General features: G+C 33.7%; 3 protein-coding genes across 4 annotated transcripts in view; all 3 read right to left on the bottom strand.

Annotated features, from left to right (window-relative positions):
- Positions 1-4,307, bottom strand: part of LOC111699956 (ribosomal RNA small subunit methyltransferase NEP1) — a 10,190-nt gene extending 5,883 nt beyond the window's left edge. The window contains exons 1-6 of the mRNA XM_023470755.1: positions 4,160-4,307; positions 3,109-3,169; positions 2,537-2,612; positions 2,135-2,232; positions 1,325-1,429; positions 444-495 (exon numbers count right to left, since the gene is read on the bottom strand). Of these exons, the coding sequence (XP_023326523.1) occupies positions 444-495; positions 1,325-1,429; positions 2,135-2,232; positions 2,537-2,612; positions 3,109-3,169; positions 4,160-4,294 (527 nt within the window). The 5' untranslated portion in view covers positions 4,295-4,307. The remainder of the gene's footprint in view (positions 1-443; positions 496-1,324; positions 1,430-2,134; positions 2,233-2,536; positions 2,613-3,108; positions 3,170-4,159) is intronic.
- Positions 4,308-4,309: 2 nt separating this feature from the next.
- LOC111699954 (nuclear pore complex protein Nup160) lies at positions 4,310-22,002 on the bottom strand. 2 transcript variants are annotated; one of them, XR_002764866.1, is made up of 22 exons: positions 21,888-22,002; positions 20,780-20,860; positions 20,210-20,313; positions 19,730-19,793; positions 18,891-18,987; positions 18,274-18,324; positions 17,167-17,352; positions 16,320-16,431; positions 15,825-16,005; positions 14,103-14,270; positions 13,829-13,991; positions 12,798-12,905; positions 11,732-11,949; positions 10,975-11,182; positions 10,549-10,638; positions 10,033-10,410; positions 9,212-9,448; positions 8,027-8,243; positions 7,428-7,746; positions 6,951-7,043; positions 4,681-6,469; positions 4,310-4,370 (listed from the first exon to the last, which is right to left on the bottom strand). XR_002764866.1 is itself a non-coding variant. In XM_023470753.1 (21 exons), exons 7-21 carry the CDS (start codon positions 17,257-17,259, stop codon positions 6,394-6,396), a joined length of 2,661 nt encoding a protein of 886 aa, XP_023326521.1. In that variant the 5' UTR covers positions 17,260-17,352; positions 18,274-18,324; positions 18,891-18,987; positions 19,730-19,793; positions 20,210-20,313; positions 20,780-20,860; positions 21,888-22,002; the 3' UTR covers positions 4,312-6,393. The 2 variants fall into 2 exon arrangements, 1 of the variants encoding a protein (XP_023326521.1); XM_023470753.1 differs by having other exon boundaries at positions 4,312-6,469.
- The window catches only part of LOC111699965 (nuclear pore complex protein Nup160), a 16,638-nt gene continuing 11,119 nt past the window's right edge, over positions 17,271-22,789 (bottom strand). The window contains exons 7-14 of the mRNA XM_023470767.1: positions 22,391-22,513; positions 21,888-22,006; positions 20,780-20,860; positions 20,210-20,313; positions 19,730-19,793; positions 18,891-18,987; positions 18,274-18,324; positions 17,271-17,345 (exon numbers count right to left, since the gene is read on the bottom strand). Of these exons, the coding sequence (XP_023326535.1) occupies positions 17,271-17,345; positions 18,274-18,324; positions 18,891-18,987; positions 19,730-19,793; positions 20,210-20,313; positions 20,780-20,860; positions 21,888-22,006; positions 22,391-22,513 (714 nt within the window). The remainder of the gene's footprint in view (positions 17,346-18,273; positions 18,325-18,890; positions 18,988-19,729; positions 19,794-20,209; positions 20,314-20,779; positions 20,861-21,887; positions 22,007-22,390; positions 22,514-22,789) is intronic.

The following is a 22,789-nucleotide window of genomic DNA, read 5'->3' as shown; positions in this document are numbered from 1 at the left end:
TTCTCCTACTTTCTAACTTTTGACGAGAATTTTTTTTTATTTTCATGAAAAATTTGCTGAAATGAGTGAAAATTAAAAAAAAAACGGTGTATTTCCAGGATAAAATCCGTACAATCCGTACAATTTGAAAACAAATCCGTACAATCCGTACAATTTTAGGGTTAAAAAAAATCAATCCGTACAATCCGTACATTTTGGCCATCCTGTCATTATCATCATTATCATCATTATCATCATTATCATCATTATCATCATTATCAACATTATCATCATTATCATCATTATCATCATTATCATCATAATCATTATTATCATCATTATTTATCATTATTTATCATTATCATCATTATCATCATTATCATCATTATCAACATTATCAACATTATCATCATTATTATTATCATCATTATCATCATCAGCTTATCATCATTATCATCATTCACCTTGGTCTCACCGCCTTCTCAGCACTGTAGCTCATCAACAGTTTTCTACTTCCTGATTATCAAATATACAGTAATAACCAGATAACAATGGAATAGGAAGACGACATTTTAATAATAATCAAGTGTATTGATGCTTTTAAAAAAGCAATAAGTTTAACTAGACAATTATTAAATCACTAATTTAGTGAAATAGGCCTGTTTACACTACACAATTGCTGTGTTTTAGGCTCATTGGACTTTAAAATCTATAACTTGATTCGAAAAGTCGTCTTTCAGATATTTCTGGTTTTAACTTGAAAAAAACTATGTGCAATAATATTGAGTAAAAAAACTGAAGTAATCATTTTTCAATTTAAGTTATTCTCGAAGCTTAAGTTAAAATATGAAAACCTCAAAAAATGTAACAAAATTGGAACCTTGAGAATTCAGACAAATACATTAAGAACAGATGTGATTTCTGCGTCTCCCTTTCTTAAAAAATTAATTGTCCCCTCCCCCTTCATTTTCACGCAGATACAAAAAATATCTTAAGCATCTATTCACTCGCCCCAAACTCCAATTTTCTAGTTCCTATAACTTTGCATTGCAAAAGAGTTCTTTAATATATGCAAATTACAACTATTAGATCCAGCCAAATTAACAGTTAATTCTTCTACGACATTAGACATACTCGTCAAAAGATTTAAGACGATCTCCTGATGATGCCAAAGTTTTTGGCGAAATATATTGAGAAGAAAAAGATATAATTCTAGTGCTGGAGAGTAGAGTTGGGATTTGTTTAAAAACGATCTAAAGAAAACATTAGAAATAGGGATCAGAAAATAAGAAAATACATTGCAAAGTTAAGTTTTTCTAGATTTTTAAAAATTAAATTTGTTTACCTACGGGCAAATGATCTGTGACAGGGTTCTTGATAACCTTTAACAATTTAACCGTAGATTCAGCAGCTGTTATACTGTACTTGTGCAACAACTGTACCATCAAACCTTAATAACAGAAGCTGTGCAGTAGTGTACATAGAAAGTACATGGGTTGGAAAACTTGAAAAATATGTCAGAAAAGTTCTGGAATTCAAGGAACGAACCGATGTTTATACATCAGCTCAAATTCTCAGATTCGCCTTCGTAATATCATCATAATAAAATGTTTATATTAAACAATAGGCCCTCCTCCCCCCCATGTCATTGTCCATAGCCATTAACATATTATTAAGCTTAAAGGGAGAGACCGGCTTGACATAGTAGTTGAGCTGATAATGCATTATATTTAAAGAAAAATTAACTTTAGGATTCATTTGATACCAATGAGACATTTTTACGGTGTACAATTTTTAAATAATAGCACAAAGTCGTTTGTAATATTTCACCAGTTGTTACAGCTGTTAAGTTTTTTAATTCATAAATAACCCGGACAAAACATGTTGCATGCATATTAACAATAAGTTATTAATAGTCATTTTGAAATTTCGCAGGTTTTTGCAAATTCTTTAAGCTGGGGTCACTTGTTGAAGGTGTTCTTTATTTCTTATTGTAAAGACGACATTTTGAAGAAATTGACGAATAATATTATAGAGCTAAACTCATAGCAAGAAAGAGCTATTTATTAATGAACACGAGTACCCTGCCTAAAAAAATTTGATTTCTTAAAATTCCACGGGCAACGCCGGGCACTTCAGCTAGTCTCCAATATACCTGCAAATCTCTTGAATGTTCTGGGAATCCTCGTGGAAGGATTTATCTCAATAAGAACGTTGTTGGCAGTTCTTATATACACTTGTAGTAAACCAGCTCTAGAATAACAATGAGAATGAAAATAAAAACAAGAACAAGATTGACAAGAATCATAACCACAAGAATTATAATTAAAGAATAAGAATAACAACATTTGATCAGTTCTTTAAAAAATTCAAATAACAACTTGCTCTTTTAGAAAAACAAATACAAAAATGTGAATAAAAACAACAATAACACTCTAAATAAATAAACGAGTATAGCAGTTGTTGGCAGTTTTTCAGCTTAACCAAATTAACTTTTGCTTCCTTCAAATTTCGATAATTCTACAAAAGATAATAATAATAATATTGGTTAACTAACCTGTTTAAAGGACTATCAAAGAGCATAAGTAAACACTGATGTGTGATGTCGGGACGAGCAGTTGAGAAATCACGGCCTTTATTTACATCAATTAACTTTTAAACTATGTTAAAAGATGCAAAAATGTTTATTTACTTAAAAATTGTCGCTGCAGTTTTTTAAAGGTCATTAATTTCGATAATTTGACACTATTGAAGTTGTTAAAAAATGAATAGAAAGTAAATTATTAAATCAATAACTTTCCGGTTAATAATTAGCCCCGGAACTCCAATCAAATAGCAAATTGTAGACATGGTCTCGGAATCCAGTAATCCTTTCCAGTTTCTTGTTTTTCAGTCTGTCCTTCTGTATTAAAGTAAATTTCAACATTTAATTTTAGAGCCATGCCCCACTTCGGAATATATATCATTTACAGTTAACCAAACAATTGTGAATACTATATAATGACGTTGAGAAGTTAACAAATGAACCGCGGGAGATTTAAAAATGAAATCATTTTGACTCAGAATATCAATTTCGCACGCATAAAGGGAAGTTTCAGAGTATATTTTAGTTTTTTTATGATGATATTCCTGCTCTGTTCAAGATTCCACGATGTTCATCGATGTTAAGAAGACTGAACTCCTTCCCAGCCTATTTGATAATGTTTTGAAATGTTAGAACTTGTAAGAAGTTATTTGAAAATGATTTGAAATGTTAGAACTTGTAAGAAATTATTTGATAATGTTTTGAAATGTTAGAATTTGTAAGAAATTATTTGATGATGTTTTGAAATGTTAGAATTTGTAAGAAATTATCTGATAATGTTTTGAAATGTTAGAATTTGTAAGAAATTATTTGATAATGTTTTGAAATGTTAGAATTTGTAAGAAATTATTTGATAATGTTTTGAAATGTTAGAATTTGTAAGAAATTATTTGATAATGTTTTGAAATGTTAGAATTTGTAAGAAATTATCTGATAATGTTTTGAAATGTTAGAATTTGTGTTATTTGATGATGTTTTGAAATGTTAGAATTTGTAAGAAATTATTTGATGATGTTTTGAAATGTTAGAATTTGTAAGAAGTTATTTGATGATGTTTTGAAATGTTAGAATTTGTAAGAAATTATCTGATAATGTTTTGAAATGTTAGAATTTGTAAGAAATTATTTGATGATGTTTTGAAATGTTAGAATTTGTAAGAAGTTTTCATCAACTAGATCTAGGGGACTTCATCCATCTATTATTATTCATTAAAGCTGGCACAAAATTCGGAAATACAGTTATCCACAAAGATTGAGACTTCATTGACGACTGTTCGTAATTTGTTTAGTTCATTTTCTTACATTGATGGCTTCCTATAGCTTTTAAAATGTTTGCTTTCTTAGCAAATAATTTCGTAGACAATAATGATAATCATACAAAAGACTCAATTTACAGATAAAAACCAAGTAACACCTTTAGAAGGTTCGAAAAAAAACGAGTTTCAGATCGTCATTTATGTCTCATCTGTTTTTTTTGGATAATCCTGTACAATACAATACAGCTTGCTAAATAAGAAAAATGTTAACATTTCTTGAGAACAGTGATCTTTTTCATGAGTATGGATATTATCAGTATCATTATTGAATTTATGCTAACCTTACAGGTTTCCAGATGTGCTCCTTCAAGAATAATAATCAATCTCTTCTCTGATTTCTTGGCGATCTTTGAAGTTTGTCTGTTCTTGGGCAGATCGTCTTCACCGTCTTCTTGGGTCTTCCTCTTCTTGCCCATCACATTGATTCAAGATTCTGAAGAAAAACTGAGATCAGATTATAATCTTGTCAGGCGGGTTGAGACGGATAGATACCTAAAGGGACTGTAAGTGTAGTTTCAAGTGACACTCCATGCAAAGATGGCAATGCCCAATTCACCACGGTAACCTTGAAACCTCATTCTGATCAAACCTTATTATAACTCGATTTCTGCGAGTTTCTCTGTTGTTTCTTATAAACAAGAAATGCGCAAGTCACTTTTGTAGAGAAACTGCAAATAAACAATTTAAAGAAACAATAACATTAATATTTAATTCATACTTAATTAGGAAAAGCTTTCAAAGGTACCGTTGTAAATCGGAAATTATCATCATTGCACGGAGGGCCAATTGAAATAACGCTTACAGTCCCTTTAACACATTTTTAATATTATCACATTGTTATTATCAAGGAGTACTAGAAACGGAGGAGATGGATTTGTTTTTCTTCTTTCAACTGCTACAATTATTATTATTGTTTGCCAATAAAACTAGTTCATGAGCTGTTTTAAGACACATCTTCTAAAGATGAAAGTGATGAAACTCTGGAGCTAGTCAAAGATGAATTGAAGAAGGCAAAAAAGATGAAGTCTGTGTGAACCAGTGGAAAATGTTTTCGAGGGAAGAACCGTCTTGTACTTTGTCTTGATCCCCAGGAAAATGAAGCTGAGGATTCATTATGGGAATTTGAACCAGAAGACCCCTCCAAATTTAGATTTGGATCTGGTAACCTGAAGGAGATTGAATGTTATCCTGTTAGGAAAATCTGCTGCTTGGAACATCCTGCCTTCTTTGTCTTTGATTCCACGAGATCCTTACTTTTTATCTCCGAACCTAAAAGGAATAGGATTGGTATCTTTGATCCTGGTTATCCTGTCCTGACTACACGCTATGGAATCCTAGAAATATAGTTGTTACAGGGAACTACTTGGCGATTCTACAAAGTAACGGCATCAATATATTCCTGATCGATGAGAATCCATATTTGCGAGCTGTTTCCTTTCAATTCATTCCAGGATGTTTCAGTGGATTGTGCTGGGTTGAGGCGACACATGAGTTAGCTTCCGTTAAAAGTGGAAAGGATCAGGGTGAACAAACTATCAGGAGATACAGGAAAGATCTGGCGGATTCTATGTTCATTTATGTTGGTTCTATTGAGATACAAGTGCTTGAAAACAAGAGAGGAACAGGATTCAGTCCCGAGGAACTGGTTTACTTTGATCAGACATTCTTTGTGGTGGACTCTATAGCAGCCAGGATATATTCAATAGATCTTCAAGATAAAACGAAACAGCAATCCTGGATACTATGGTGAAGGAGTGGGGAGGTTAACATCACCTACAGGAATTCTGGTAGATAATATGGGGTTCCTTCTGGTATCTGATTCTACCCTTGGAAAACTCATGCTCTTTCGTCCGTCAGGAGCCTTCATTAAAGAAATGGACTTACCGGACCATGGTTGGAATAGGAATCCACGTGGAATGATCAGGTTGGAGAAGTGTATCCTTGTGGCTTTTGAAGGAAGTGTTGGTCCAGGAGGGTTTATTAGATACGAGGTTGGTAGTCAGAAATATTAAAAGTAAGAAGTCTGCAATCTTGTATCCTGAATTTCATTACAGTGCTCTATTCTATTCTTATGTACTAATGTAGTACTTTCTATGTTTTGTAGTACTTTTTTATAGTACTTTTGACAGTACAGGTCAAATTGTAGACATTGTGTACCTAGATTTTGCAAAAGCCCATAAAAACGCCTTGTAACAAAATTCAGAGCTCATAGTATTGATGGAAATCTTCTGAACTGGATTGAATCTTGGTTAAGTGACAGAAGACAGAGAAAGCTTAATTAAAAAAATATGCCTCCTATCTCTCTCTCCATATCTTATTATTTATCATGTGCTGTGTACTAACTCCATGGATTTTAACAGCATATGATTAAATTATACAGAAATATAGTTTCTAATATAGATAATACTAGAATTGATCTGGTTGATGATTAAATGTATTGATGAGGTTGATGATACTAGAGTTGATCTGGTTGATGATTAAATGTATTGATGAGGTTGATGATCCTCGAAATGATCTATCCTGAGCAGACCAACATATCTCTGGATACTCTATCAACAACACTCAGATACTTTTCCACTCCAGCATCCAATCTGAAAAAGGTTAGTTAGGTTACACATTAGGCTTTTAGGTCGATTTTTGCTCTTTTTCCTTGTAATAATTGTAACTCTTAGGTTTTACTTTTAAAGCAGCTTTTCTCGTCATACAATGTAAACGTAACAATTTTTGCGTTCGCAGATTTTTCTGTTCTTAATAGCGGATTTTCAAAAATCTAAAATTATTTTAGACAACATTTTGTAATTATTACCGGCCATACATCTTTCTTCTTGGTGTTATATCAGATACAATAAACAAATCTAGGTTGACGTTTATTGGATAATAAGAGGACAGGCACCCGGACAAGCAAAATATTTATTCGATAAAAAATCTGAAAAATTGAGGAAAGCCAACAAAAAATTTAAGTTCGTGAAAGTCTGAATTGAGATTATTTAATTGCATGGATAATTTCAATATTTCTAATAAGTTCTATTCAGTCAAATTTTCTTTAATTTCAACCAATGTTGATAATGTTACCTTTTTAAACATTTAGCAAAGGCGGGAATATTTGAATTTTCAGATAACTCTATGAGAAGACGATCCAGTACAGTCCAGGGAACCCACGCAGGTCTAAATATAACAAGTTGTTACAAAACACTAGAAAGCTGTTAGATAACACTAGCAAGTTATTACATGTCAATAACAAGTTGATACATGTCAATAACAAGTTGATACATGTCAATAACAAGTTGATACAAGTTTACTCGACCCATTGTGAAAGTTTTTACGACAAAGGGAATACATTTAACATTTCTTTGTTGAACAACTGAGACACACAGCAACATTTATTCCCATGTTATTATTTATTTTTAGGTGTTCATTTGATGAATTTGGTAAAATAAGGAGAAAATAAAGGAAGTTTTGGGTAAAAGTCTCATAAGGGTGAACTAAATCTTGAAAACATATCTTGTATACCCATTGAAACACACTAATACGTGGAAACAGGGTACTAACCTCTTATTAGCTTGTAAACTATGCTCGAGACCGAAGTACTCCCCACCCTGTCCGAGGACGGCCTCCAGGTACTCCAAGGCGAGGTCGGTAGCAGGCTCGAGGTTCCCCTGCCCATGGTACAACCTGATGAGCTCGGCGCAGTCCCTTTTCTTGTACCCAAACACTAACCAGGGAGGAAGAGCACAGCCAAGGGAGAAGAGACGTTCTACGGTTACACGGTGAAGCACCGTCTGCGTAGCCTTCTCTTTACTTGTTACCAGGTGCTCTAGAAGGTTCCAGGTTGCTGTTACAGCACAATCTCCCTGTATATCTACACCACCTAGAAAACAGGATGGAATAAATAAAGACCAAAATTTTTACCTTCTTATAGAATTAAATTAATACAAGAAAGTAATTTTGAATGTGAAAAGTAGTTGGAACTAGGTATTACTGGTAACGATTCAACTACGCAGGTCAATAATCTAAACTAAGAGTCCCTGGGCTTGTTTAAAATGTAAAGAATTCAGCAACTGGTCTAAATCTTTTTATTTTCAACCCATTTCATTTAATCTGCATTCGATCATAAATAAAGTTCAGGTTTTTGATATTCAAGTTCCTACCTGGTCTATTTTCAGCAAGCCAGGACCATGCAGCAGATTTCTCCTGAGGTCTTGCGTTAGCTATTCGGACTGCTCGGCTGGCGAGGGCCTCTATAACCCCTGTGAGAGGAAGGGAGAACTCCTCGCAGATCTGGATAGCGGAGATGTAGAGATTGGAGGTGGTCAGGAAACCAACTGTCTCAGCTGGGGTCAAACCAGGACTAGCAGGGAGGTTACCCTGAATAAAATAATCGATATTTTCCTAAAAATCGCTGAAAAACAAAACAAAAAAGAAGTAAAAAATATAATCTGTGTCCATTTAACTTTATCTGTTTTTTCCAAGGAGGAACATCATGGTACCTTCATTGTTTATCATCAAGAATGAATAAGATATCAATGTTTTAAATTTTATTATTTTCATTTCTTGTTTCGCTATAAAAGTGACAATCTTATTATTTCCGCTACCGAAACAACAGAGGAATTTGACACTTTTAACGCTGGAAAAACGACTATATCTTCCTCATTTTTGACCAGATAAAGTTTTGAAGGGTATCGTATCTCAATGACAGTCACTTAAATGAAGCACGTACATTGTACATTACATTGTACATTACTTTGTACATTAGTTTGTACATTACTTTGTACATTACTTTGTGCATTACATTGTACATTACATTGTACATTAGTTTGTACATTACATTGTACATTACTTTGTACATTAGTTTGTACATTACTTTGTGCATTACATTGTACATTACATTGTTTTTTTATTTTTTGACATTTGCTTTTTTTGTAAAGGTTGATTACAAAATAGATTAAAGTGAAACTATTTCAACACTTTTTGCAGCAGCAAAATAGAAGCAAGAGTTGTAAAAGAAAAAAGAAAAATTCAAATGATGCGTCTTGAACCACTGAATACAATCCATTTGTCCGTTTTTCGATTCGGGCTAAAAAATAGTTTTTTCGATATCCAGTGTTTCAAGACGGATATTTTGATACATATCTTAATTAGTTTTGACGAATTTCTATTTCTGGCCTAATTAGTGATTTGATTTACACAAAAACACTCTGAATTTATTTGAAAAATTTTAAATAAAATTTCTCGAATCTTTTTAAAAGATGTATCCTAGAAAACTTCAGACCTGATGCAAAGTTGATTAGAGCATTTTTATCAAAAAAGTGCCAAATATTTTCACCCTTAGATACCTGAGTTGTTCCTGCTATGACGGTCAGCTTAAGCCGAGCCTGACTCAGAACTAGTTCTCTCTTTATGCTCTCCAACTCCACCACCTCCATCCCTAGGTTCTCCACCTCCTCCATCTTCTCCTCCCCGCCCAAGAACCTCTTGGGGCTTGAGGAGGGGGTGGAGCAGGGTTTTATCAACCATTGATATTTCTTATTCACCAGGTACAAACAGTTTATACAGGACAGATAGGCATGAACCTACGCAAAAACAGAATAAATTGAACTTCTAATATTAAAAAATATACATGAGTAAATGCCTTACACTCTATGTTAATTTTGGTTATATTTCTGTTAAAATGTTAAAATGTTCAGGGGATTTTAAGTAGAACTGATTTATATACAATATACAAAGACCAACTTCATTAGTGACTATTTATAGTTTAAAAATGTCTCTCTAATTCAATTTTTTCTGTTTGTGTCTTTTCAGTTATGTTAAAGTATTTCTCAAGTAAGGCTAGAATGGCAGTGCTGAGAATCTGTCTAGCACCAATATTCAACTAAAGAATCACTCAAAGTCGGTAAATGGATTAAAACTCTGTAGTCTGTGTAATAGTTAAAAAATAGCCCCAGCCTAGGATATCGACACAGGTATCCCAACATAACTGACAACCTTAAGCTTATTCGGTGTATGTCGTGGAATTACATAATAAAAAAGATGCAACCAGTTGAACGGTTTCTGTGTAACGTCATATATGTTATTTCGCCGCTATTCTGGCGCTGACGGTCTGAATGATATTATTTTCTATTATTGTGCTAACTCCTACTACAAATATCCCGCTTACCTGTTTCTTCAACCCATCGAAGTTACATAGCTCGACCCCTAGCCTCGTCCCACACTCGTACATGACCTGAGCAGCCTTCCGGAAGTTTTCCTTGGACACGTGAAAACTGTACAGGAAGTCGTAGTAGTTATTAACAGATAGATCAGCAGACCGAGCTCGACTCTCAATGATCGACTCGACATCGTCGATCATGTCGGTGTAGGGGTAGGACGCCAGCTGCGACAACTCTCCTCGGTCAAACAAGGTGACAAGGAACTGTCGCAGAGAATCTTTTCGTCGACTTAGATCTGGATTTGACATCATGGCGGCGTAAGCATCTTCATTATGCCCGAGTTTTAGATGATAGGAGAACAATATGTAGGCGAGGGTAGCTCGCTCCTGAAAAGAAAACTCAATGTTATTTTAAAATATCAAGAAACTTAGAAAGCCAGAAAAGAGGTGAAATTATTTAAAAAAAATGACATGACAATTTCCAATATTTTGAAAACAAAAAGTTGTCGCAAATCAAACCAGTACCTTGTGATCCTGTGGTGTTACAGCTCTAGCGGTTTCTGTCAGAGATATCACTAGATCAGGACAAGGAAACTGTTCTAACAGGGATACAACCTAAAAATAATATTATTTGAGAAAAATAATTTGCTTTTGTATATGATTGAAAATAAACAGAGAGGTCACCTATTATTACGTTAACAAATAAGATCATATAATTTAAAATTGTGTTGTTGATGATGGAACAAACCTCATAGAGTTATTTAAGTAGATGTTAGTTCCACATTTTGTTTCAAATATATTTCGGTCTGGGTTGACCCCCATCAATTCTGGAGATCGTTTGTTATGAAGATTAAAACAGGTTCAGATCGTATCCCAATCCAACCGATGCGAAAAAGGATTGTTTTAAATTCCATACAATATGTTTTTTTTCGCTAACTACTTAGAGGTTACCTTGAGAAAGTATTCAACAGTAAGATCAGCTGGAGTAGACCCCTGAAGTTCAAGAAGATCCTGAGTAAGGAACTGATCCTGTGGAATACCTCCAGCACCGGAGATGAACAGATCCAAAGCCTTCTCCTCCTCTCCCATATTGAGGTGAGCCACTCCCAGCAGGAACTTCCGGGCATACGGGTGCCATTCACACCAGGTCGATAACATCCTAGAGCAATTATATTTATAATGATAACATTAAAGGGACTGTAAGCGTAATTTCACGTGACCCTCTCTTCAAAGATAGCAATGCCCGATTCACAAGGGCTTTGTCTAATAAAGAATGAATCGGCAATCGATGTTAATAACTGGGGGTTCTCTACAAAAGTGACTTGTGCATTACTATAACTGCAGAATAACATATACGAACTATTAGAATTAAACACTTCTAAATCTAGAAAAATGACAATATTTTTCACACAATTGATCAGATAAAGATACAGTTTTGTGAATTGTGCATTGCTATGTTTGCATGGAGGGTAACTTGAAATTACGAACGATGTAACTGCAGTGGGACCCAAAGAACTGACAGATTGGAACAAAGCTCATGACCAAGATTAAACTTTAAAATAAACGTATTTCTATTGCAAATCAAATCAAATCAAATCATATATTTCTCTGCAGTAATAATTATAACAGATATTAACAAGACAAAAGTTCAATAAAAATATGTATTTGAAGAATTATTTAATTATAACACCCCCCCCCCAGGTCTAACCTGCAGTAGTTTTGAACGATAGCGTGCTGTGAGGATCGAAGAAGGAAGTTAAGAAACGTTGGAGTAGCGCAGCGTGGCCATAACAGCTGTGCGGTCATGTTAATCATGGGGGAGAGCGCCAGTGCCCAACAATCCTCACCGCGGCATTCTCCCACCACGCCGCGCACAAGACGACCGGGTCCGTTTAAGAACAGTTCTAGTAGGCTAGTGTTCTTGTCCTAATAGCATTTACAGTTTAGATTCTGATCATTATTGAATAATTTAATGTTGAATAATTTAATACCATATATTATAGGTGAATGCAGTAGTTAGAATCCATTAAAATTTGATGCGGTCCCCAAAATTGGAACCGGATCATATACAAAGATAGAAACTCAGTTAACTCATCTAACGAAACCTCGATGCCAAGAGGAAGTGGGGATCATTCAGTACAAAACACATACTGACGAGTCTACAGGGTTTTGATTTTAAACTTCGATTTTGGCATTTATTAAGATCATATATGTATTAGGCATTTTACAGGGGTACACACCAATACTAAATGATCTGAGATCGATAATCGGACATTCCCCCCCCCCTAAAACGGAAACAAATAATAAGAAAGTAAACAAAGGAAGCACTGGAAAAATAACTTGTTTTTAAGAATACGTACACAAACAACTCCAATTTTGTTTTGCCCAGCTTGCCTGGTGTACTCAGTACACTGAACAATTATCAATATCTACTCTGTGATCCAGATCCAGGCCAATAAACATTTCTTAATGATTTGTCGAGTTTTTGAACACATGAAGAAGTTGCAAATTTTTTTCTTCGCTTTATGCTAAAATTTGATAAATCATGAAGAGATTAGAACATTTCTAATTAACTCAATTTTTAAATAATTTAGATTTGTGTTCTGAGACCGTTGCATTGTTTGAACTTTTTATATTTTTGGGTCCGATCTGCGTATGTTGGCGGATCCGGATCCAGAAAGCCAAAATGTTGCGGATCCTAAGCACTAGACGAATGGATGAAGTTCAGGGGTACTTATAAGTTATATTCTTTAAAGTATTAAAAAGGAACTTACCTTTCTGTTTGTATATGTGATATGGGTAGATTTATCAGATAGTCTAAGAACAGCAAGCTGGCGTAGTCCAAGCTCTTGGATAGAACTAGGAGGTGTACAGGCAGGTACCTAAATAACAATATATATACTATATATCTATCAAACCTTGCAGTACTGTCATCATACCACATTTTTAGAAAACGAAAAACACTAGACTGGGACCATGAAACTACATTTCTGAAAACCACCTCTGAATAGCTAAACTATACTCATGCTAAAAGTCTTGTATTGCACCCGTTCTTTTTTTTGGCAAACCTCGTCAATTATAAAATGTGATATCCAGAGAAAAAAGTATTAGTTTGTAAACTTTTATAATATTAATGTAATTTTGCTTTAGACAAATATAATTGATGGATATATATATATATATATATATATATATATATATATATATATATAAGTACATAAATAAATGCAGGAACCTAAACACAGAAATAACTAAAAATCTAAAGACAGGAACAAAGAAACAGAACTAAATAGGTTATTAACAAACAGAAAACTTTTACTAATCAAATATATCCGGGTTCCTCCAGGAGAATGTTTGGATCAGTATGATTGACCTAACTTAATAAGTACGTCAATTTTGGAACTAATTTGGAAAAAATCTTTCAATTTTACAAAAAAGAACAATGACTAAAAGGTCATGCTAATTTAATAAATTTTCTCATATAAAAACTGATTCCGAACTTTAAACCTGGGAGAAACAGAGAAGCATTTCAAAAGCAGGATATGGTTTCACGATAAAAGAGGAAAATAAAGGACTTCTGTCATAATTACAACATTATAGGAGGGAAACCAACCAATATGTACTCATCAGTACTAAATAGAATAAACAATAAACATATTTAACTGTTAAATTAATAAGTAAAATAAATTAGTTACTGAAAATACGAAAATTAACCGTAATAGACAAAAAAAATATTTTTTTTTAAAAAAAGATGAATAAGAAGACTACTGACTACTGATACTTTGAATTTAAGTAATCAATCTACCTGACAAAGCCAAGATAGAACATTGTAACAGTGAACCATGACTGTAGTTCTTGGAAGGAAGGTTGAGAGTATAGAATCTAGTACTCCAGGCGGTACTCGGGCAGTAGCACTACAATCCAGGAGTATATGCTGAAGAACCAGGAGCTGCTGAGCTAAACCCAACCTTCAAATATTTTGGACTTCAGTGTTCTGTCTTAAAATCATTCAATCAATTATTCAAGTATGAAACTATGAAGCTTGAAGCTATTTGGACAGTACAAGTAATAAGTCTCACCTTGACTCAGCCTGCTGACGGAGAGATTCTGCGACTAGAGAGGTTCCAAGCTCACTTGAGAATAGTTTAGGAGATGGTTCATCTGTCTCTATCCTGGATAGATCCAGCTCACCCCTGCTTACACTACCAGAGTCAAGCTCAAGGCAGTACAGGATAACTTCCATAGCTCTGTAATATAAATACACGCATTAGGACACAACTTCGCTGTGGACGCACTTCACAGTGCGCCTAAATAAAATCAAGACTTTGGAAATGCCTCAAAAAAATGGTTGGGAGTTAATTACCCAACCTTTACATATTTCTAATCTAACCAGAAAAATTTCTGATCTGTCCTAACATAATTCCTCCAATAAGTCTCTCCATTCCGTCCTGATAAATCTATCTAATTTGTCCTTGCATATCTTTCTAATTTGTCCTTGCATATCTTTCTAATCCATCCATACCATGATACTTTCTAATTCGTCCTACCATGATTATTTCTAATTCATCTCGCAACGAATCTTTCTAACATACATTACATGAAAGGAACTGAGTTTTTGCCACAAACTCAAATAGTGATTATTTGATCTAAAAAAATCATAGTTTAAAATATCAAAGGTCTACAGCATCGGGTTGCAAAGATATAGGGATTAGAAAATAAGAGTTCGTGGCAAAAACTCGATTCGTTTGTTCTACAATATCCTTCCCGACACCCCCCCCCCTTGCCCCTCCCCAATGACCCCCTCACTAGCGCTATGTACTCCTATAGTTTACTCTTTACCAGGTTTTAAGATATTTAGTTCAGTAGTAACATGATATAAACTTTGATTATGAATATCTTTGGACATAAACAAGATACATGAAAGTAATGTATTTTTAGGCGTAAATTTTCTTTTATTTCAATTTGTACTGCTAACAAAATGTTCTATCTGGCATTGAAAATGGTTTAAATAGAAACAAACTAACACAATTGGAATTTATACAAGTAGATTCATAAACCATTAGTTTTCTCAAAAAGATTTCGATGAAAAAAGTTAGGATAATCATTTTTCTCAATGAAACCTTTTTTCTGAGGCATAATAAGTCTTGATTTTGTTCAGACGCACTGTGACTTGATTATATTTAACAGACATATCAGAATTTGAGATGTAGAGTTCATTTAAACATGGATATCTATTATTTATACCTGAATATATCCTAAACCTGTTGAACCATGGATATCTAAACCTGGTTATACCTGACCATGGTGAACCTTGGATATCTATATTTGGATAAATCCTGCACCTGGTGAACCCTGGATATACCTGACCGTGGTAAGCTCTGGATATCTAGTGGATATAGCTGAACGTGGCGAACACTGGATATATATACCTGGATAATATCCAGAACCTGCTGAACCCTGGATATCTATACCTGGATATATCCTGAACCTGGTAAAACCTAGATATCTATACCTGGATATATCCTGACCATTATGAAACCTGGATATCTATACCTGGATATACATGACAATGGAGAACCCTGGATATATATACCTGGATATAAATTGACCGTGCTGAACCCTGAATATCTAAACCTGGATATATCCTGACCGTGATGAACCCTAGATATATCCTGACCGTGATGAACCCTGGATATACCTAACTACGGTGAACCCTGGATATCTAAAACTTGATATATCCTGAACCCTGGATGTCTACAACTGGATATATCCTGAACCTGCTGAACTCTGGTTATCTATACCTGGATATATCCTGAACCTGCTGAACCCTAGAGAGCATCTTCTCTAGAGCATATGGCTGTTCCTGATCAGCAAGAAGATCTGCAGCTAGGGATCTACTGACTAGATCAGGAGACTGCTGATGATACACAGCAGTTTTAAATCCTTTAAAAGCTGAAGCAGGAAGAAGACGACAAACCATACCTAAATATTTCATTTAAGCATCTGTTGTTTTGTTGATTTGATTGTGTTTGTGACTCTAGGTTAATAAAAGTTTCGCGGATTTCTCAAGTTTATTTTATTTTAAACAAGTTTAGTCGTGAAAGTTACGGTTAGACACTTGTATTAGTGTTGGTGCTAAAATTGACTCCCCCCCCCCCCTAAAAGGCAAAAACCGAATAAAAAACATTTTGCATTTTTTTTTTACAAAAATTGGCAGTTAACCATAGACGTGTTTGAAAAAAAGAGATAAAACTAATCCACACATTTTGACCAAACTAAACCAATGACAGACTCACCAGCAGCTATAAGAAGGTTGAGTACATCTCCAGCTAGCCCAGGTTCATCAGATAGAGGAGGGATCTCTGAGAATATTTCAATACTAACCCCTGCTCCACCGGACACCACAACCTTAAACATAAACAATTCCATCATTATTTCTTCATTTGCTCAAATAAACCCGGTTTTAGGACTGTATATTTCGTGTTTTAAACAATCTATCATTTCATCCCTCTTGAGTCTTCAAAATCCATTTTTTTTTCAACGGACAGGAGTTTAGTCTTTGACACAAACTTTGATTTGATTTGATTTGATATCTCTGCAACCAGATGGTTTAAAATTTCAAACTTAAAATTTTGGACCAGGACAGAATTCATAGTTTAAAATATCCAAGATCCACGACATGGGTTGGAAAGATAAAGGAACTAGAAAATCATAGTTTGTGTGGAGAAGACCCAAATCCTTTGTTAGGAAAAACCAACAACTTTAATATCTAAATTCTATACGTTAACTATTTTTCTCTCGTGAATATGAATAAAAATCTCTGATCATAACGGTAAACTTAAGTGCATTTTGAAACGTTATCCTTAAATTAAATTTACAGTACTAGGCTTTAATGCGCTTCGCGCCCTTCACTAATAACAATTTTTGCTTCAAACTCTGAATGTTGGCATTTCTAATCGTTCACAAAGTTTCGCGAATTTCTTTGTTTTCATTGGTGCATTTTCAAAAATAATAAATTTTAGCATTTTTTATGGCTAAATTTTTCATCCTCGACCAGCCATAACATTCCCTGGGGTCATGTCAGTTGTCTCAAGAAGAAAAGAAGAAGATAATAAATCCATATTATTAGATTTCCAAACCAACCTGTTCTAATGCTTCTACCGGTCTGCACCAGGATACAATATCCTTTCTAACAATTAGTATCGTGGATTCTCCAGGTGATGTTACTAAACCCATAGGTTGGTTTCCTACAGCTCTATATTGTGCTGCACTTGAGTAGAACCTGCTCCAGCTACTACGAGATACTGACAGATAATCCTCGTCTGAAACCTAACAAAACAGGTATTAGGTACAGTTTTCCAAGATGTCGAATAAGGTTACAAATGTATATTCATCGTGCTGCAGCTTTTATGTTCTTTTACAGACTTACTTTTCAAACTAGATGTTATATTTTAGGCACAAAGCTTTTTTAAGTGTTTGCTTAGATCTGTGATATTACAGGACGAACTTCTGATGATGCCAAAGTTTATGGCGAAATAAATTGAGAAGAAAATGACGTGATTCTAGTTAGAGAGAGAGTAGGGTTGGCATTTGTTTGGAACGCACTGAAGTTCAAGTGTTTGCGATTTCATGGTTTACAAAAAGTCCATAAGAATGCAAAAACTGGTTTTGTAAATAACAAATTTAGAAAAAGTAAATTACAAGTTTAATACAAAAAGAAAATAACAAGTTTAATACAAAAAGAAAATAACAAGTTTAAGACAAAAAGAAAATAAAAAATAGACAAAAAGAAAATAAAAATTTAAGACAAAAAGAAAATAACAAGTTTAAGACAAAAAGTAAATAACAAGTTTAATACAAAAAGTAAATAAAAAGTTGAATAAATTTTTTTTTAAAACCTGTAGAGATGACCTATCTAATATCTATTTATAGAGTAGCACAATCACATTGGATTCATACTGATCCAAGAATGAATGAGATATCCATATTTTTGAAAATTCATTATTTTGCATTGAAATGTCTCTTAGCGGACGTCTGCTACAGAACAATAAGGAGCATATTTCGAGTACTGAATCACAGGTCAAGCTCGAAAAATGACGATATCTTCCACATTCTTGTTCAAATAAAGGGTTTAAATATACCGTTGTAAATCGGGCATGCTACATTTTATTGGAAGGTCACTTGAAATTACAACGAAAGAGAAGCATTTACAATAAACGTCGCAATTTGTAAAAATATAAAATTTTCTACCTCATAGTCTGTTAGAGAGTTCTGTATATCAGCTTCTACAGCCGATACAACCTAAATAAGCAAATTAAACAGCAGTCAGGCAGTCTACAGTGGTTTCCAAAATATAGTAATGAAATTAATATGAAGACTTTAATTCTAAAATAATGTTTTTAACAAGATTATGTATTTTTTCGTCTTCAGCCGTTTGATATTTTTCCAACCTGACTGAGATGAATTGATTTTAATAAATAAAAATCTGTAGAATTTTCTTTTTATCTCCGGCAATGTTAAGTTTTCAATACTAAATATTTCACATTTTTTGGGATGGAAGCAAATCAAAATCAAAATCAAAATCAAAATCAAAATCAAAATCAAAATCAAAATCAAAATCAAAATCAAAATCAAAATCAAAATCAAAATCAAAATCAAAATCAAAATCAAAATCAAAATCAAAATCAAAATCAAATCAAATCAAATCAAAATCAGATCAGATCAGATCAAATCAAGGGTTTTCATTTAAGCCTTGATTATGATTTCCTTGATTCCCTAATTCCTTGGTTTTAATTGAATGTTCTCAATATCTGCATTCTGCATTCACCAAGCTGTCTTTTGGTTGTGATATGAGTGTGTTGAGTTACCTCCTGTTTTAACTGTTCCCAAGTAGTTCCTTCGTCAATATTTGAGTTCTCTAGGTTCCTCCGGAATATACCAACAGTTCGGGCCAAAGTTGCAGCCCTAGATATCATCTTCTTTTATACATTGAATATCACAAAATTTATCACACCATTGGCACGAGGGGAGAGGGGGAAAAATGATTTTAGTCACTTTTGAGATTTACAAAAAATGCGGGGTTACCCACAAAGCATGAGACATTAAAGACGACCCACAACTCATAAAATATGACGATTTGAAGCCTGACTTTTGGTTTATGACTTCATTTATTAGTTTAATGGATCACTAAATGATTAAGCAGAGAAATAAGCCAGTATTGGAATAGTAAGAAAGGGGACTTAACAAATTCCGTATACAGTTGTCTCTGAAGTCTCATTCTTTGTGGGCCCTGTATAGTGTACATTTTGTAGAGTTTAAGCAAAAATCATGATTCTTACTATTAGTTCAAATTATGCAATATATTCTTAAATTTTTTTCCTGGAATATTGGGGTTGTTTAGGGGCAGGGGAGGGGGAGCTGAATTTTAGCGAAAATGGTACTATACAGTGTTTATTGCATTATAGTTCTGGACTAACCACTAACCAGCGCTTAATATATTCAGTAACTTTAAAATTAATTCAATCGCGTTTTGGTCTATAATTAAACAATCTTAGCAATTACAGAGTTGTCTGTAAATATTTTTATTTGAAGCACATCAACGGAAAAAAACAGTTTATAAGTGAAAAAAATTGGTCAAATTGGGATCGGAAGTGACAGCTATAGACCTAATTATTGAATCAATGAATTGAATCAATATTCTGTTTACCTGAATACTCCTGGAGAGAAGAGAGCACCAAGGTAGAGCTGTCTAGGATCCTCATCTTCGTTCTCTAAAACAACATATTGGAGGTTTTAAGAACTGTAGACATGATATCAAGTGATCCTTCATTTACTGAGAGGTAATGTCCAATTAACAACGAGGTTTATCTGAGAGATTAATAATTAATCAATGAGCTATCATCTTCTGTAAAAAAAGATTATTTTCAATGAGAGTTTTTCTTTTAAGTGACTTCGGATCTTCTGGCCACATATGAAACATTGGTAATTCTTGACAGTCCGTTCAAAACAAACCAAAAGAAAAGCGGTTTTTATATTTGGTTATGCGATACTGATTTGACCTTAGCTTAAAATCCGTTAAATTTGACAGACATCAAGCAGACATTTGAACTTTATCATGAATACTTGATCATCTAACTCCAGGTTCAAGTTCTGCTAGAACTAACCCCCCTCCCCCTCCTCCTCCTACCTAGTTCTAGTTCCTCTACTCCAGGTTCAGATTCAGCTAGAACCACGTTCTCCCAGCCTGAAGATACTCCAACTGTACTTCTTCTCACTATCGTCTCTCCTTCACTAAACATAATATCATTAAATGATGGGATGGGAATAGATACAGAGATACCAACATTGATTTTTGTGCTTTGTACTTTGTTAACTTTGTTCTTTTCACTGAGTTTCCGAGATGTTCAACGCCTTCTTCACTTTTATAATGTTAAGTGACACAATTTTCTGTTTTAATTAGTAAAGTAAGTTAATTGTCAGTTAATTAAAAAAAATTTGTGTCCGCTATTTATTGTATGCTTAATGCTAATAATGTCTAGTTGTTTTTTATGTCTAACTCTTCTGTCTGCTTCGTAATTTACAATTAATCATTTCGTATAAGTACACAAGTAGATTATATAAATTGTATTCGATTTAAACTTTCAAATATCAATATATCGCAAAAACATCACTATTTCGGAAATGATCTGAAACAGAAAAAACGTTTGGGTCAAACACTGTAAATGCTTAGAATAAACTATTATATATGTATGTTAACCTTGTAGTCCATACAGCTGCTATACCCTGGGAGGTTGGAGAAAATCCGACAAGATCATGTTCAGGACAGTACAGGGTTCCCCTGGAATAATATTATGATAACAATAACAATAGCAATAACAATAACAATAACAATAACAATAACAATAATAATAACAATACAATAACAATAACTACAATAACTACAATAACAACATCAACAACAAAAATAGCAATAACAATAACAATAACAATAACAATAACAACATCAACAACAAAAATAGCAATAAACATAACAATATCAACAACAATTTTAACTGTCAACTGTAGCAGTTACAGAGGCAGAAGTAGTAGCAGTAGCAATAACAGAAGAAATTCTGCGCCAATGCATTTTTCGGAATGTATTATTTTTACAACAATATTAAAAATATTAAAATCGAAAAGATTTTGATTAAGATGATGCCAAAGACAGATTTAATGACAACGAAAATGACGATGCCGATAACAAAAACATAACAACAAAAAAACTAGTAAAGCCCGGCTTTAGAGTCTATTTGCACCCAAGTAAAGACCAAGTAAAGACTCGAGGTTTTGCTAGACTTGGTTTTATTTTAAGTAAAACCGACTCACTTGGTTTAAACTCTTTTTAGACTTGCATTTAAAATCTCAGTGGTTATCTGAGGTGTCAAAATTAGCTAGATTTATATAAAAAACACGGTGGAAAGAATGTACAAACTTAAACTTTGAGTTTTCGAAATTTACGTTGAGGAAAGCTTAATTTAACAGCTATTTATGCAAATCCAGCTTTTAAAGCATCTCCCAAAAGCCAGCCTAAGATTTAAGTCTCCACAAACACTTGAGCTTAACTTAAAAAAATCTCAGCTCCGGTTGCAAATTGAGAGGTTTAACTCTGGGAGGCAATAAAAATGTCAAAAACAATAACAACAACAATGTTAATATTTTTCAGAAATAAATGATTTTTGATGAATTGGGGAAAAAAAAATTTAAAATGACAAGTTTTTTTCATCCTTTTTGATATTTTTACTCAAAAAAATCATATATTTTCCCAAATTCAGCGAAAAATCCCTAATATTGATTTTTTATGAAAATATACACAGCCCTGTATTTACCTGGGATTGATATCTAACTGCCCAGCCCTCTGAAGGAGACCAAGAAGAAGGAATTGACTGTGCTGTTGGAAACACAGGAAAACGCACACCAGCACTTCTTCACTCTTATCCTTAATCAGCTAAATTTAAAACCACTAAAACCATTATGAATAAATGCATTGTTCCAAAAGCGGCAGATTTGGATTTCATGGTTCGGATGGAAATTCCAAAAAATCGTTTACAAATGAAATTGTATAAAATTCTCAGAATGAGCCATCTTTTTTTTTAGTGTCCTAACAGAATTTAAATCCCCCTTTCACTCAGAAACGATATGGAATGATTTTTGATGGTCTGGTGGGAATTCAAGTTTTTTTTACCCTGTTTCACACTTGTACCCAAAACGTAATTTGTTTTCCCATAATAAATCTTTAATAAAACCATAAATTCTTTTTGTTTAAACCCACAATCTTGCCTGGAAGAATAATTATCAAAAGTAGGGGGGGTATCCCATCCTCTGTACCTACGGGTGTGATAATGAAGGATTGAGGTTGGTCCCTTATATCCGCGGACCGGGTTAAACTGGTCCAAACCATTCCCAGGTAGTTTCTAGCGCTGGACAGCTGTTTTACACTCGTCATGCCGCGTACCTTAATATCAATACAAAATCAGCTCTAAAATAGTTAGAAAACGACTCTTAGACAAAGCAAGGGGCTTTACTGCGTCTTATTCTTGGATTAATTAATTAACATTGAACTAGAAAGTTACGTTTCCCTTATTTTATTTGAGCATTTTTAACATTTATTTCCATCATTCTATACAATTAAATCGAAAAATCATTGTTGAAATATTTGACGTCTGGTTTTATCAAACCAACACTTTGTAGGCATAATTTAGTACATGGTTTAAAGATATAAAGTTGTGAA

This window comes from Eurytemora carolleeae, unplaced genomic scaffold (assembly GCF_000591075.1).
Source record: "Eurytemora carolleeae unplaced genomic scaffold, Eaff_2.0 scaffold103, whole genome shotgun sequence".
In the NCBI taxonomy this organism is placed as follows: Eukaryota; Metazoa; Arthropoda; class Copepoda; order Calanoida; family Temoridae; genus Eurytemora; species Eurytemora carolleeae.
This window is presented reverse-complemented; position numbering and strand designations above follow the sequence as displayed.